The sequence below is a fragment of the Acanthopagrus latus genome, chromosome 23, assembly GCF_904848185.1.
Source record: "Acanthopagrus latus isolate v.2019 chromosome 23, fAcaLat1.1, whole genome shotgun sequence".
Taxonomy (NCBI): domain Eukaryota; kingdom Metazoa; phylum Chordata; class Actinopteri; order Spariformes; family Sparidae; genus Acanthopagrus; species Acanthopagrus latus.
In genome coordinates, this window is record NC_051061.1 from 24178673 (window position 1) to 24194479 (window position 15807).

General features: G+C 44.5%; 3 protein-coding genes across 3 annotated transcripts; 2 read left to right on the forward strand and 1 right to left on the reverse strand.

Annotated features, from left to right (window-relative positions):
* Positions 1-153: 153 nt before the first annotated feature.
* dcp2 (decapping mRNA 2) lies at positions 154-2651 on the reverse strand. Its single transcript, XM_037088219.1, has one exon. The coding sequence runs from the start codon at positions 2445-2447 to the stop codon at positions 1341-1343; it is 1107 nt and encodes a 368-aa protein (XP_036944114.1). The 5' UTR covers positions 2448-2651; the 3' UTR covers positions 154-1340.
* Positions 2652-3204: 553 nt separating this feature from the next.
* cdipt (CDP-diacylglycerol--inositol 3-phosphatidyltransferase (phosphatidylinositol synthase)) lies at positions 3205-8276 on the forward strand. Its single transcript, XM_037088245.1, has 6 exons — positions 3205-3403; positions 3968-4102; positions 4348-4501; positions 5335-5416; positions 5538-5619; positions 5714-8276. Exons 1-6 carry the CDS (start codon positions 3361-3363, stop codon positions 5854-5856), a joined length of 639 nt encoding a protein of 212 aa, XP_036944140.1. The 5' UTR covers positions 3205-3360; the 3' UTR covers positions 5857-8276.
* A 172-nt stretch (positions 8277-8448) lies between these two features.
* On the forward strand, positions 8449-15769 carry LOC119013556 (myc-associated zinc finger protein). Its single transcript, XM_037088214.1, has 8 exons — positions 8449-9877; positions 11019-11169; positions 11708-12093; positions 12196-12446; positions 12629-12692; positions 13615-13786; positions 13899-14358; positions 14966-15769. Exons 1-7 carry the CDS (start codon positions 9845-9847, stop codon positions 14222-14224), a joined length of 1383 nt encoding a protein of 460 aa, XP_036944109.1. The 5' UTR covers positions 8449-9844; the 3' UTR covers positions 14225-14358; positions 14966-15769.
* The last annotated feature ends 38 nt before the right edge of the window (positions 15770-15807 follow it).

Genomic DNA, 15807 nt, shown 5'->3' on the forward strand with positions numbered 1-15807 from the left:
GAGAACAAAATACAAATTCTGAAAAAACATTAAATTCTTATTAAAATATAAAAGTTTATTTTGGACACTTTTGCATTAAAAAGATCTACATTCAGATTCTTAATTTTTTTATGTTGCTGCAATAAAACTTTGAAAAAGAAGTTTTACACTTTATTTCTTTTTTGTGAAAAACTTTATTTAATCGAAGTGAAAGAATCAACAGTAAACATGTGAAACAACAACAACAACCTCGACACGCGGAGCTGCTGCGACCATCAGCAAACGATCTGATCAGTTATTGATCCGCTTTAAGACGAAAACATCAAAACTCTTGTCACTTTCTCCTGCATCATCTTTATATTAAAGACAATAACACTAAGAATAAGAACATTTTTGGGACCCACTGTGAAGACCGAGCGAGCCGATCGACACTTTAATCAATACGTCTTAAAATCAACAATTTAAAGGACAATTCCACGGCTGAATGTGTCATCACTTCAGTGTCACCTCACAACTTTTCATTCTCTAAATTTAAGAGACGTTTTAAAGGTAATTTATACTCTGTGTGCTCCTCAAGACGAAACAATGGTCGACATTTTATAGATCAATCAGCTGATCAATCGATCCAGAAGATAATCATCAGCTTGTTTTTTACATCTGTGATCACATTTTTATGATTTCTGAGCGTTTTAATTCAATATCTGAGTTTTTATTTCAGCACATGTGCATTAAAATTGGTAAATTAATTTAGAAATGTTGCATCACAGCTTTCAGCAGCACCGCCCAACATGGGCCCGCGGACCAGAACCGGCCCGTCACAGGTTTGATTCAGGCCTTGAGAGCCTGAATGATTAAGGTCAGTACAGAAGCCCAGAGGGACAAAAGAAATTCAGATTATCCTGAGAAAACATCAGATTTACAAACTGGATCCCTAGAATTAGTTTTTGTCCTCTCCGGGCCTCCGTACAGAACTCTGTGCATCTTATCAACACGTTAAGAAGTTCTTTTGTTTTGGTCCGAAGGTGAACTCAGTCGGTCGTCTGAGAGGAAAGTTTGGACCAACAGCTGATCGATCGATCAGGAGAGTTAACAACGAACATTGAAGCTTTCATGATGCATTCAGTGACCATTATAAATGTGAGTTTGTGACAAACGAGGTAAGAAAAAGGCAAAATGAAAGAATTAAAAGGATTCGGGGTGAGTTGAAACCATCATGTTTGAATCATGTCTCCCATTTTCACTGAAAGATCAGTTAAAATCGTGACAACGTGACGTTTTCTAACCCCGGGGAACAAACTGATGAACAGCTGATGTTTGTCTCGATGGAGTCGTGCAGCTCCGGTCCAGATGGTTCAGGAGGTTCAGAAGTCGAAACACTTCATGATGGCGTCTCTGTCGAACTTGAAGCTGAGGAAAGTCTTGGAGGAGAAGCTCTGCAGGTCTCGGTCGAAGCTGTCCTGCAGCCGGCGTGGTTGGATCCTCTTGTCGTCCTTCTTCAGCTGCTGGCTACCGGAGCCGTTGTTGTTCTTGACTTGAGGAGAGTCCTGACTTCTCCTCTCGTTCCCCCTCAGCTCGTACTGACCCACAGTCCTGCCCGGCTTCTGTTTGTTCCAGGCCTCTCCTGGGACCGCCTCGGTCCCGGCGAGTCTGCGAGACTTGGACCGGCTGTCTGCGGGTTTTCCCGGAGTGTTGGTGAAGTCCTCGTCGCTGTCCGTGGACTCGCCTCTCAGCCGGCTGATCCACTCCCTCAGAGGCCTGATGAACGGGATGGCCATGAAGAACCGGTTCGGGGCCAGACCCAGCTTGGACTTGGGGGTCATGTCGTTCCGGTGACATGGAAGCTTCTCGATAGGAAACCATTCGATGTTCCGGATCTCCTTCCGGGTTTTGGGGTTAAACTTGGTGTCCTTGGACACTCCCGGGATGATGTAGAGCCGCACCACCTGGTCGGTGATCTTCTGCTCGATGTACCGGTCTTTACAGATGCGGTTTTTGATATCGAAGCCGGTCTCCTCCAGCACCTCCCGCACCGCGCAGTCATGCGGAGCCTCGTCCTCGTTCACCTTCCCCTTCGGGAATCCCCAGCCGGACTTGGCCAGGTAGCCCTGAACCAGCAGCGCGTTCTCCAGGTTTTCATCCAGGATGATGGCTCCGTACGTGGGCACCCCCATCTTGTACTCCTTCCACTGCTCCAGCACCTTCTGCACGTCCTCCCCGTGCGGCAGCAGGAAGGGGCAGTGCTGGAAGACCGCTTTAGCGAAGTCCCTGATCCCGCAGTGAGGAGCTCCCGGGGTGTTCTGCATGCAGAAGTCCAGGTAGAACCAGTGGGCCAGCTCGATCTGGAAGCACACCCGGATCGCGTTGTCCCGCTCCTCGCTGGGGATGTGCAGGATGAAGCGGCTGCAGAGGTCGTCCAGGAGTCCGGTGGGGATCTCCGGCCTCTTTGTGTCCATGTTGGAAGAAAACATCCCGACTAACGGTCAGAACGTCCACAGACGGATCAACAAGGCCCCGGAGAGGAGAGCTATTCCCGCATGTGAGGCTCAGCGGCTCCGCGACTTCAGTTCTGATCCAGAAACTTTCTTCTGCGACCAAAACAAACCGACAAGTCCACTCCGCTTCCGGTAAACCGCGCTGCATGCTGGGAGGACTCTCACACGACGTCACGACTCAACTGAGACTGCGGCTGCGCTGTAGACGCTGGCGTCATCAAGCTGGACAGAAACCGGAAGCAAAAACCGGAATATAGGTTTGGTTTAAAAAATAAAAGCACAACTTGAACGTTTACTCTTTTTTTTTTTTACCCCGTTTTTATTTCTTCTTATTTTATTTTTGAATTAGATTTTATATTTCATCTTTTTAAAATACATTTCTCTCTATTTAGTTTTTTGCAACGTGTTTTTATTCTATTTCCTATTTTATGTTATTTTATTCTATATATAGAAATAAAAATAATGCAAACAAAAACTACCTTAAAACTAAATATGGTGAAAACATCAAGTGAAATAAATAAGCCATAAATAATTACAATTCGGAAAAATTTGCCCAGTGAATTCTCACTGCAGTAAAATCGATTCAGCAGAAATAAGATTAAGATACTGTGAAATATTCCTGTGTTTTAGCAAATCTCATCCATAATATTTGATATCAGAGTTTGTTACACTAACGCGATCTGGGTGACGCCTTTATTATGAAATCCACCGGAAGTTGTGTTGTTGTTGTGGTCTGAAAACGGACACTTGACAGACGCTGCCGTGAGGAAGTCGTCTGTGAAACAAACCTTCAGCCTGCTGCAGTTCGTCTGGGAGGACGAGTCCAATACTCGGAACCGAATCAACAAGACGACGAGTCTCCACCGCAGAACCTCCCCGAACATCGAACATGGCGCAGGACAACATTTTCCTCTTCGTTCCGAATTTAATCGGTGAGTTTTACCGCCGCTGCTAACAGGGAGCTAGCTTAGCGTTAGCCTCCGTACAGTGGGTGCTGTCATACCAAAGTCCATTCAAAAAAGTGACAATACATAGAATAGATCAAGCACATTTAAGCTATTTGTTTATCCACATGTATGTTTTAAATCTGGTTATTTTTCCCCCGATTTATGTTCCCAACAGTGTGAAGTGTTGAGCACTTACAGCAGCTCAGGCCAGATATCAGATAAATTTAGTTTAGGATCCAAAGGTTTAATATACTGTAAGCACAGAGACAACAAAACCAAAGTGCAATAAAAAAATATATAAAGTAAACAAAAATAGGCTGTATTTTATCCCAACATCAGAAAGTTTAATGTTGTTATGAAACTATGTTCACCTGTATTTTTATCTCAGACAGCAGAGATCTGACAGGAAGTGCAGCCTTAAACTGTCACAGCGGTTTAAAACTTTCCGCCCTTCATCTCTGTTTTCTCACTTCCTGTCTGTTCATTGAGGGCAGAATGATCCTGTAACATACACGTCATCCAGGTGTGACTTGACGTCTGTCCCTGCAGGTTACGCCCGAGTTGTTCTGGCCTTCATCGCCTTCTACCTGATGCCCTGCTGCCCGTGGCCCGCCATCTTCTGCTACCTGCTCAGCGCTCTGCTCGACGCCTTCGATGGCCACGCTGCCCGGGCGCTCAACCAGTGTACGTGTCTGGAAGCTTATCTAGAGTATATTTTTATTCATGTTAATATTCTGCTCTAGATGATTTTCTCCTGCAACCCAACCCACAGAGTTGTGTATCTGCACAAGGAGAAAACAGTATGTACTCAAGAAGCATTTGGAAATATTCCAGCAGTTCGTAACAGTTTATGAATTAAACATGTTAGAAACTTACTTGAGTTTCTCACAGATAAAATTAATCTGACTTTCTTCATTTTGTTCTTTTAGCCACCAAGTTTGGTGCAATGATGGATATGCTGACAGACCGCTGTGCCACCATGTGTCTGCTGGTCAACCTGTCCCTGCTCTACCCCTCCTACACCTTCCTGTTCCAGGTCAGCATGTGTCTTGACATCGCCAGCCACTGGCTGCACCTGCACAGGTACATCATCACCTGAGTGATGCCACACGTCTCCAGATTTTCTGCCCTGTGATTACATGTTTCTCTAGAGTCTGTAACCACAACATCACCAGACTCCATTAACAAATGTGGTGATTTAAGAGTTGTTGAGTTGAAACAAACTTTATAACGTAGTGAAACTGTGTCTCTGACAGATTCTGACTCTTTGTGTCCTTGTTGTAAATTCAGCATTAAATGTTTCAGCTGAAGTTGTTTGTCTCCTTGTAAAAAGTGTCAGTTTGTGGCAGCATGTCTGTACCAGCCTGTCTGCTTCTGTGGCTAAAGTGCTAAAGTCTTACCTGCCAACACTGATCAGCTGTTTGAACACACTGTTTACACTGATTTCACCATTTACACTCCATTTATGAAAGAAGAAACATGTTATTGATCTAAACATGTCACATGTTACAAAGACACTAAACAGGAACAATATAGGCGACTTCTTTGTCCCCGTGGAGAAAGTCCCCAGACTCCCTTAACAAATGTGTCAGTTTAGTGAGTTGTTGAGTTGGAGACACTTTATAAACTCTGTGAAACTCTGTCTCTGACTCATTCTGCATTATTTGGACCTTCTTGTTAATTCAGCAGATGTTCTACATGAAAATCTTTCTTTTGTCTTTGAGTAGAAACATGGAGTCTGTTTGTCTCAGTGAGGTTTATTTGCACACTGAGCAGTGAATCTGATGGATGTTAATACCGGGTCTGATGACGGCCTTGTATGTACACGTGTTTGCTCCAGGGAACAGAACCCTCAAACTATTAATACTGTTAAAATCATGAGAACCAACTCGTTCGTCATGTTTTTTCTTTCACAGCTCAACAATTCAGGGATCAGCCAGTCACAAGACTATCGACCTCTCCGGCAACCCCATCCTCCGCATCTACTACACATCCAAGGTGAAGAACATACACACACACACACATACACACACACACACACACACACACAGTCATACATTGAATCCCTGTAAATATAACGGCCAGTAGAACTGATGGCTGAGTGTTTGCTCTCCTGCAGCCGGTGCTGTTTGTCATGTGTGCTGGGAACGAGCTCTTCTTCTGTCTGCTCTACCTCTTCTATCACATTGAGGAGCCGGCAGGTGAGAAGTTCCTCCTCACGTCTCAGAGGCTTTAAAATAAACCCACCACTGTGAGCAGCTTGCAGTAATGACTGGTGTGTTGTGTGTGCTGCAGCGTGGCTGTACTGGCTGCAGGGTCTCTGCGGGATCATCTGCCTGCTCAAATCCGGCATCAGCCTCCTGCACCTCATCACCGCCTCCCAGAACATGGCCGCCCTCGACGCCGCCGAGCGAGAGAAGAACACGAAGACGCAGTGAGAGAGGAGCCAGCGAGAGCTTCAGCTACACATCCACCATGTTTTTATGTTTTATTTATCTTTATTTTAGAGGTAACAGTAGACTTTATACACTTGAACCAAGGTCACTTGAACCAAGGTGACTTAAATAAGACGTCAAACATCGAGAACACACTTCAGTTTGTCTCAAAACGCCTCAGCAGAGAAGTCGATCTACATCTGATCTGTTTACAGTGATCATGAAGACGTTCAGTCAAACAGCTGAGAGCTCAGACAGTGAACACATCAGACCCTCTGAGTCACGCTGCTCCTGTTTTCAGGCCCAGTTTGTTCAGTCAAAGTGAAAAAGACAATCAGACCAACACAAAAATCACATTTACTCAGAAATGTGTTTGTAGATGTTAAAAGTAAACCAACCCAATCTCCTGAAGAAATTCTGTAAAACCACAGACGAACTCAACCAGGACGCAACTTAAAGTTTGTTTAGGTTGAATTTCTGATTCTCTTGTCACAGCGCTGTGGTTAAAAAACATCATGGTTTGTCCTGAAACATCTGTTGTGGCCTCGATCACAGATGGAAACAGTCCGACTAATTTTTAAACACACCCAGTTTGGATATGAAATAAAACAGTGTGACAGCTGAAGAGGATAAAATATGAACATGAGGACACGTCGGGTTGAAATGTCAACGTTATCTGTGCGAACATGATGTCCTGGTGACGGAGGATTAATGACAAATCAACAGAAACTATAAAATAAATATTACAGACATGTTTGGGAGTTCACAGAGAAGATAAAAACAGGACGGATCATCTTCTCTGCAAACTCACGGCCTTCATGTCTTCATTAATGGTGAATAAATCTTAAATCATGCTTAATTTATCAGTTAGAAACCAATAACTGCTGCTTATATCTGACACAAAACCCACTGGTTCCATCTCAACAGATCAGTGTTCGATCATTGTTTTCATTTTCTGTGATGATAAATTTAATATCTTTGAGTTTTGGACAGTTGCTTGGACAAAACATTTAAATATTTCATGTTTTTTGGACCAAATATTAAACAGAGAAAATAATCCATAGATGAAACGATGAAGAAAAAAATTGTGAGTCAGATTTTGGTTCTGAGGTCGTCGTCTTCTTCAGGATCGACCCGACCCAACAGGACTTCTGATCACTGGTTTCTAACCGATGACGCTGTAGTTATGAAAGATTTATTGACCAGCTGTCACCACATTATTATAATGTTCTTGGACAAAATGGCTGCTGCTTCATCGTCTCCTGGCAGGTGGAAATATAAATATTATGCGTAAAAATGAGAACGATCCACCTTTATTCCTCATCTGTCTTTTTCATTGTTAATATTTTAAATTATAAAAATGAAATTGTGTCCCTGAAATCACCACCAACCATCAAACTGAAGCTTTGTTCACTTTATTCAGACGTCTTTTTGTTCGTTAGTTGAAAAAAATCACCATTTATTTTTATCATTTTGTGTTATTATTTTTTTTAATCATAAAGAGAAATATGTGCAAAGAAAAGCATCGACAGACCAAACACTGAAGCCATGTTCAGTTTATTCAGACGTCTTTTTGTTCTTATTCACAATCTTTTACTTGTTTGTGTTGTAACGAAGGTAGAAAGTGTTTAAATATCAGTTAAAATATGCTCTAATATTCCTTTTGTGACGTCCAAGCCACTATTTTTTGCTGTTCTTGTTCATTTCTTGAGATTCCTGCTCTTATTTCGGTGCGGTTGAAACGGTGATTGTCTTATTTGAGGGATTTTGCTTATTTGACATTTCTGATGCTGTTTTATTTTGTGGTAGACGACGAGACGTGTTTCCTGTTTGTTTTAGTCACTTAGAGACAAATAGAGTTACGCAGGTCATAAGTTATACCTCACGTGAAGAGCACCAAGTATTACAGTTTATGGTTTTGCGTTGTTGCATTTTAATGTCACACATTTGTGCTGCTCATCGACGACTGTAAAGACAAAGTGTCGACAGAGTGTGAAAAGTGTTAACGTAAAGATTTGCCTCTTGTTTTCCTAGAATGTATTCTTATGAATTATAAATGTATATCAACAGCAAAGCCAAGTCTTATATTGTATTTAAGACACCAATTGTTGTTATTAATATATTTGATGGTTATTTTGTTTGAAGTGGTTTGAATCTACTGTAAAAGCAGCTACAAAATAAAGAAAATAAAAAAAACACGTTTCTGCACGGTCGTATGGATCATCGCTCAGATCAATATGATGTTAACTCAGTCTTCTCAGATGTAAACAGCGATTGTTTCCACTGATGAGACTGGTTTTATTGAGCAGTCTAATTATTTTAAACACTGTAAAGTCATAGAGAGGTGGTCAGCTTCATGTATATGAGGGGTTGAAATAACAGCTATTACCTGTGTGAAAATAAAACTAGAGGCTTAAAATGGATTTTAAATGGAAAAAATGAGAACACATCTTGTTTTATTGCTTGTGTATGTATTTTGTATGATATGTATGCATGTATGTGTAATAAATGAAAAACATACACACAGACACACAAGTATGTAAATATACAAACATTCAAAATATTTATTTTCCTGCTTTCCATATATTCATGTCAACCAATATTTTATACAAATTCTCATTTAATTTACTCCCAAAATAATACAGACAAAAGTCCAACTTCAGCTTGTCACATAATAAAAAAAAGTTTTAACATCTTCTTAAATAGGACACTGCCCGGTGTGTTACAGGGACGCCGAATTCATGAGCGACTACTACTGAATATAGTAGCAGGTCGTTTGCTTCCTATCATTACTGTAACTGTGGACGTAAAGCAAGCGTCGTGAAACTGAAGGTTTTCTGAATGGAGTTTGGCGTGTGTTTCCGTGTGGCCCACTGAAGAATGGACGTCATGTGGATCGAGGTTAGATCCAGCTGTTGCACTTGCGCGCATCGTTACCTTTAAGATGCTGGAGGATAAAGCCTTGATTTAGCTAAACCCGACACCATTTTAGCTAAGAGTTCGGTGCGTCTGCTGAGCGAGGTCCGGACGACCAGCCGTGTGCTCGCAGCGGTACCAGCGGACTCTCTCTCTCTCTCGAAGACGACGCGGGGAGAAATAACGGCCGAGCTGATTCCATAAATGTCGGATTTCATTATTTGTCGGCCTACCGTGAAGAGGCGGCGGCGGCGGGGGCGAGAGGGACGGCACGAGACGAGCCGGGGTCCGCCAGGAGGGTGCATACACAAAATACTTTCCCTTTAAAGCAGAGAGGGACAGAGGGGGTGAAGAAGAGATAAAAAAAGAAAAGGAAGAAAGACTGAGAGGGAGGGAGGGCGAGAGGGAGTGAGGAGAGGGGGTGAAAAAAAGAGAAAGATGTCATCCTGTCGATTGAAACACCGAGGCGGAGCCATGGACCGCGGCCGACCAGGAGCGCTCTAGTTAGGGGACGCGCGGTACGCAACGCCGAGGCTTGGAACCGACGCTGCGGCCTTCTTCTTTTTTTTTTTCTTTTTTTTTTTGTTGGAGCTATCGCTAAATAAATGACTCCTGAACAGCTGCTGACTATGATTAGCACGTTTCGACTACATCCTTCTCATCTTCTGTATACAAATCCTCTCTATTTTGCATGCAATTTCACCAGTTTTGATTACAGTAGACATAAGCAAATGATATTAAAAACGCACCATTAAAAGAAGCAAAGCATGATACCAACCATTTTGTCGCATTTACAAAAACCATCTTGTCAGTGCCTGTTTACCGCCAACAGATCGCCATATTAATTCATAACTAATCCCTGATAAGTGTTGGGTAGTTTAAGCTAAATCTCGTCCGGTGTCATCATATATTTCCATTAATTACCCCGGGCAGGAGAGCTGCGGTACAGGCCTCACATTGTGTTTTCATAGCAGCCAGTTGGAGCTTTTCTTCCTCGGCTCCGTCGCCCTCCTCCTCCCGCCTCCTCCTCTTTGCTCCCCCGGCTGCTGAGCTCTCAGTCCCCGCAGAGTTCAGGATGGACACCTCCTGGAGTAATTTCCTCTTTCAGGTAAGTGTTAATTGATGCTGGAGCTGCCTTGCTGATGGGGTTGTGGGGTTGTTTTTTAGTGGAGGAGGGAACACAGACAGGAGGGGGTGTTTGACATTTCTGTGTGGGGTTACAGAAGGGGGGGGTAACAAAGATGGAGGAGGTCACAGAGGGGTCAGGGAGAAGCTGGATCCTGGTTTGGTCTCCTCCAGGTGTGTTCCAGGTGCTCAGGTTGACTTGTTCCTCTAGTGTTTACCTTTAACACTAACTCCCCCTGTTAGATTTATGTTTCAACACTTATTGATAAGAATTTTATTGATAATATGAACATGAAATTCTCTCAGACCCTCAGGGGCCCCGAGGGTCTGAGAGAATTTATCAATAAAATTCTTCTCGGAGTCCGAAGTTACGTCTTCAAACTGCCTCTTCTGGCCAACAAACAGTTCAACGCCTCATTTTTTTAATGTCACAATATTTTCCGGTTGCTATCAAGTGTCTGAATGAGACTACAGAGGTTGTCGGGGACATTAAACGTCCTCACAGCAACACGGAGACTCATCTACTCACTAGTCCGTCTTTACAGGCCACTTTAGTTCCACACTGTTCTAACTCTGACTTTACAACTTGTACATTGATCAGTTTATAGAAAACCTGGATAGTAATTGTGCAGTAAGACTCTTAGTGGTGGAGACGTTTCAGTCATGTGACCGTGATGTCGTCTGTTTGTAGCCCAACATTAGCTTCATACTGCTACATGTTTAATTTATTTGTGGAGATTATCTGGATCAACAGAACCTGGACGGAGAAGAATCTGTTCCATATTCGAATCAATATTGTGAAAAATATCTCTTATGATGGCAAATATCGCGATATTCAATATTATCTAATATCAGTCCGAACCCGTCAAGAAGCTGGAAGCAGAATTGTTTTTGACGTATTTGCTTGAAAATGACTGAAAAGATTAATCGATTATCAGAATGTGTCCCTCAGATCCATCAGCCCGCTGGGATCAATAAGATGATCAATGGAGAAAAAACAGTCTAAGAATCCGTCTGATTTTGTAGTTTTATATATAACCTGGATTAAAAACGGAGTCCTGCCCGCCTGAGGCTCCGCTGTGTATCTGAGGATTAATAAATATGTTCCTGTTGGATTCTGGCAGACGCCGTCGACTCAGAGCCAACCGGAGACGCCTCTTCAGTCTGAGCTGCTGCCCGAGCTGACCGGCACCGCTCAGACTCCTCCAGCCGAGCACATCGTCACACCGCCGTCCACCGTCGACACCGCCGCCCTGAGCGAGGAGCCGCTGCCTGGTGAGAGGGGGCGGGGCCTCACATGGTCACTACAGCATCCAAACTCACCTCCACTTTACTTAGTTTTGTTGTTGTTTGTTCTCTGTGCTCATTCATACCCTGTTGGACAGGTAGAGACAGGAAACACTTGATAACTATGTTCAACAAAAATGTCTGTTACACTATAATCAGTGTTCAAACATGATTAATACATTGTAATCTGTTCCACATCCATAACAATACCTGTAATTTTAGTTTAATTAGCAATTAATTAGTCCTGCTTTCACAACTGATTTCTTGTTTATTCATTTTTAACATATTTTCTTATTTTGAGGAGTTTTAAAGACAAAATGATTGATCGATATTGAGGAAAAAAAGCAGCAGATTGATTGATTAAAAAAAAACAAAACACTGAACCGGTGACGGGTTGGCAGAAAGGGAAAGCGCAACAGCAATAAATATATTAAGTTAAGTACTTTGGACGTGAACTTGACTCTAACTTGAAAACCGGCTGAAATATGAAGCTCAGATCAAACTGTGATTTTCTTCTGTCCGTCAGTCAAACCGCTCACCAAGCCGAGCCGGCCGGCCCACATCTGCGCCACCTGCAACAAGGAGTTCAAGAACAGCTACAACCTGCGGCGGCACCAGTCAGTCCACACGGGCATCAAGATGAAGGACCGAGCCGCCCGAGAGAAGGAGGAAGCGGGGAAGGTGGCACGGGTGGAGAAGCAGATGGTCCCCCTCTCCCTCCTCCACCTCACCCTGCCCACCCAGCCTCCCCCTCCCACCGCCGCCATCCCTGACGCCCTCCCCCAGCCCGGCCAGCACGCCGACCAAGAGAGCCAGCCGGTCTCTGTGTCCATCGCCCCGGCAACCGTAACCATGGCTGCACCGCCTCAACCCATCCAGGCAGCTGTTGTGGTCGTGGGCTCCATGGAAACGGTGGGTTCATTATAGACCATCATTAAAGGACACTTAAGGGCTTTTTTATTCATCTGCATGCAGCTTATAGAGATCTCCTCCATGACATCTGCTGCTCCACAGAACCCCAACCCCAACCCCAACACCAACCAGGTGAGGAAGAACCACGCCTGCGAGGCCTGCGGGAAGGCCTTCAGAGACGTGTACCACCTGAACCGCCACCGTCTGTCCCACTCGGACGAGAAGCCGTACTCCTGCCCCATCTGCCAGCAGCGCTTCAAGAGGAAAGACAGGATGAGCTACCACGTGCGCTCGCACCAGGGCGGCGTGGAAAAACCGTACATCTGTCCACACTGCGCCAAGGCCTTCTCCCGGTACGTCTACGTCCATGTCCTTTAAACTTCATCTCTTCACGATATCACATTTCTATCTGCTGCTGTTTCTTTTCAGAAACAAGCACACGACACACACCGGCTTTAAGTTAACACATGTGTTCTAGTGTGGAGATGTTTAGTCGTCTGTAATGACTCGTTTTGTTATTTAAAATTTTTTTCAGACCGGACCACCTCAACAGTCACGTCCGACAGGTCCACTCCACCGAGAGGCCGTTCAAGTGCACGGTAACGTCTTCGTCTGTCTGTTGACGGACACTAAGTGTTTCTCCAGTGACCTCCTGTGATCAGGTCTTACCTCCCTGTTCTGTGTGCAGATCAACATCACGGGACTACCAGACACCATGTTTTTACTCAAAGAATAAAGAGAAGTTCATGTAGAACATATGCCGAATTAACAAGAAGCCCAAAGAGTTAAAATTTTGTCAGAGACAGCTTTTCACAAAGTTTAGAAAGTTTCTGCGACGCAACAAGTTACAAAATATAGTGTTTTTTTGAAGGGAGTCTGGGGAATTTCTTCATGAGCTTCAAAGAAGTAGCCAATATTATTTATTTATTTTTTTTTTGTTTTGTTTTTAATGTATTTGTAAAGCTGAACCTTTTTACAAACATGTTCTGATTTAATGCTGAATTTACAAGAAGGAAACAATGAGTTAGAATATCTCGTAGCTGTTTGACAAAGTTTGTTAAATTTTCTTCTTATGAAATAACTGTTAAAATCACTACATTTGTAAAGGGAGTCTGGTGATGTGTTACTGGCTCAGTGGTTCAGTGCTTCCACAGAGATCAGAGGTCAGACACGTTATTTTCATTACAGTGAACCATCTGAAAGTCAGACAGACGGCTTTTAATCAGCAATGACTGTTGTTGTGGCTTCTTCTTCTTCTTCTTCTTCTTCTTCTTCTTCTTCTCCTTCAGTTGAGTAGGTGGTCCTTCATGTGGTTCAGGACAGATGTGGTCACACGTGGCCCAGACCACCTCTGAATGTGGTCTGATTGATCAGATCTCACATGTGTCCTCATGAGTGTCTCAACCTTTTTGGAGTCGTAGTTGTTTGTAGTTTCTGCTCTCGTGACGTCACAGCTGCCTCGTCATCTGTCCGTCTGTGTCTTACTGAATGTTTCCATGGGTCTCTTGTTGTTTTCCACAGACGTGCACATCAGCGTTCGCCACGCGGGATCGTCTCCGTGCCCACCTGATCCGTCACGAGGAGAAGGTGCCGTGTCACATCTGTGGGAAGCTGCTGTCCGCCGCTTACATCACCGACCACATGAGGGTCCACAACCAGTCGCAGCACCACGCCTGTCACCTCTGCAACCGCAGTGAGTCGCAGTGACGCTACAACATTCTGATCATCCCACTGAAACTTATTAATACGTAAAACCTGCTGTAAACAAGAAACACTCAACCTGTGTGTGTGTGTGTGTGATCCAGGCTTCACCACGCTCACCTACCTGCGTGTCCACGCTCAGAAGCATCATGGTCAGGAGTGGAAGGAGAGCGGCGGGGCACGAGGGGGCTTCGGCGGGACGGGGGCCGGCGGCGTGCTGCTCTGCCAGCTGTGCGGGGTGCAGTGCAAGACGGCCACGCAGCTCCAGGGTCACATGGGCACCCACGCCAACCAGGGCGACCCCACCCCCGACCAGACGAACGCCGGCCCCGTGGGCACCACCAGCGTGGCGGTCACTGTGTCCAGTGCGAGCACGGTGGGACTGCTGGTAACTGACTGCTCCAGTATCGCCCCCCAGCCCCACAGCTAGCACGCTGGACGGGCGAGGGGGGGAGGCTGGGGAGGGACGGTGGGGCTGGGGGTGGAGGCGGGGGAGTTGGTTAAACGGAGGTGAAGGCAAAGGAGGAGGCGTGGAGGAGGACACAGAAGACAGCGTCCAATCAGGTGTGTTTGAAACTTCTTCTTCTTCTTCTGTTCCTCCACAGATCTGACTCACCAGCTGCTGTTTGCAGAGTTAAAATGTCGGTTGAAGAGTAAAAGTTTGAAAATGAAATACGGTAGCTGCTGCGAGCATAACACACCCGATCTCTGAGGAACTGTCAGGGCTCAGGTTGCATTGTGGGTAGTGTGGCTCACTTGATGCTGCCTGCTGTTGGTTGACTGACGTGTCTTGATGTCACTCAGCGGTCAGTTTGTCGTCGCCCTCTCAGGGTCTCAATTGTCCCACAGTCCTCCTGATTCCAGCATCATCTGTTTCTGGAACCATTCAGCATTTAGTCTGCTGTGCTTCTCCTCTTCGTCCTCAGAGAGACAGGTGGAAAAACCTTTTTCTGATTCTACCTACATCACATCACTCTAATAATCTTCTTAAACCATTTCTGCAGCCCGATCAGCTGATTCAAACATGATCATTCGGTTTTGTCTCCGTCAGCTTTGAGCTCCACCAGACTACGACTGTAACTTCTGTTAATAACAGTAACATGTATATCTCAGGGCCACAGTATCAGACGAAACAAATGTCACATTAACTGCTTCTTTTTCCATTTTTCAGATTTTTTTCTTACCTGACTGCCAACAGAGGACGCCCAGCGGGAGAAGCCGTCTGTCCTCCTCAGCACGGCGGCTGGATTCAGGAGGACGGCGGCGTCCTCACACCTTCGTCTCCGGCTCACCTGCCACGAACACTGTACATGTTTCTGTACGACGTCCTGCAGACGGGACGAGTCAAAGCCAGGGAAGAGACTGTGGATCAGACAATAAGGAAACCTCTGCTCATCCATTAAAAAGGAAGATTAATGTGTATTTTTATCCGTATGGCTTTTTAGCGGTTAGCTGTTTGTATTTGCCATCATGTCATTGTTTTGATTTCCAGCTGACCTGCACAGCCCGTCATAATTTTGTAAAGCCGTTGCTGTTTTTAGATCATTTATATTTCATGATATCTGTGTTTGTTTCTAACGAGGAAGCTGAGCTGAAGACCTTCAGGATCAATTATCTCAGTTTCTCCCCTAATTTATGACAAAACAGTCTCCAGTTTGCCTTTGTCAGACAGCTGACAGGGATCAAGTGTTTCAGATGGGCCATCATGTAAATACACTTTTATAAAGCTGATAAAGGCAAACTACTAGATGTTTGTGAATATTCTCCATGAACATTGAATGTGCATAACTTCTCTGCTTCATAAGTTATGATCTTTGCTCTTAACGCTGGATGCTGATTTGTAATTCTTGGACAGGTAAATCGACATGTGTACTTTGTAGCTACCTTGGTGACACATTTCTGTGGCTGTGCATATTGATTGTACTTGATGCATAGAGCGCCTCGTTACTACTGTATTAAAAGGCAGTAAAATGCATGTGTGGACTGGAGTGGAGATGATCTGTATGGGTGTCT

Coding starts and splice junctions, on each gene's coding strand:
- dcp2 (XM_037088219.1), bottom strand. CDS start 2,447: ATGTTTTCTTCCAACATGGACACAAAGAGGCCGGAGATCCCCACCGGA.
- cdipt (XM_037088245.1), top strand. CDS start 3,361: ATGGCGCAGGACAACATTTTCCTCTTCGTTCCGAATTTAATCG. Junction 4,103..4,347: donor TGCCCGGGCGCTCAACCAGT/GTACGTGTCTGG, acceptor TTGTTCTTTTAG/CCACCAAGTTTGGTGCAATG. Junction 5,620..5,713: donor TCACATTGAGGAGCCGGCAG/GTGAGAAGTTCC, acceptor TGTGTGCTGCAG/CGTGGCTGTACTGGCTGCAG.
- LOC119013556 (XM_037088214.1), top strand. CDS start 9,845: ATGGACACCTCCTGGAGTAATTTCCTCTTTCAG. Junction 12,094..12,195: donor TCGTGGGCTCCATGGAAACG/GTGGGTTCATTA, acceptor GCTGCTCCACAG/AACCCCAACCCCAACCCCAA. Junction 12,447..12,628: donor TGCGCCAAGGCCTTCTCCCG/GTACGTCTACGT, acceptor AATTTTTTTCAG/ACCGGACCACCTCAACAGTC.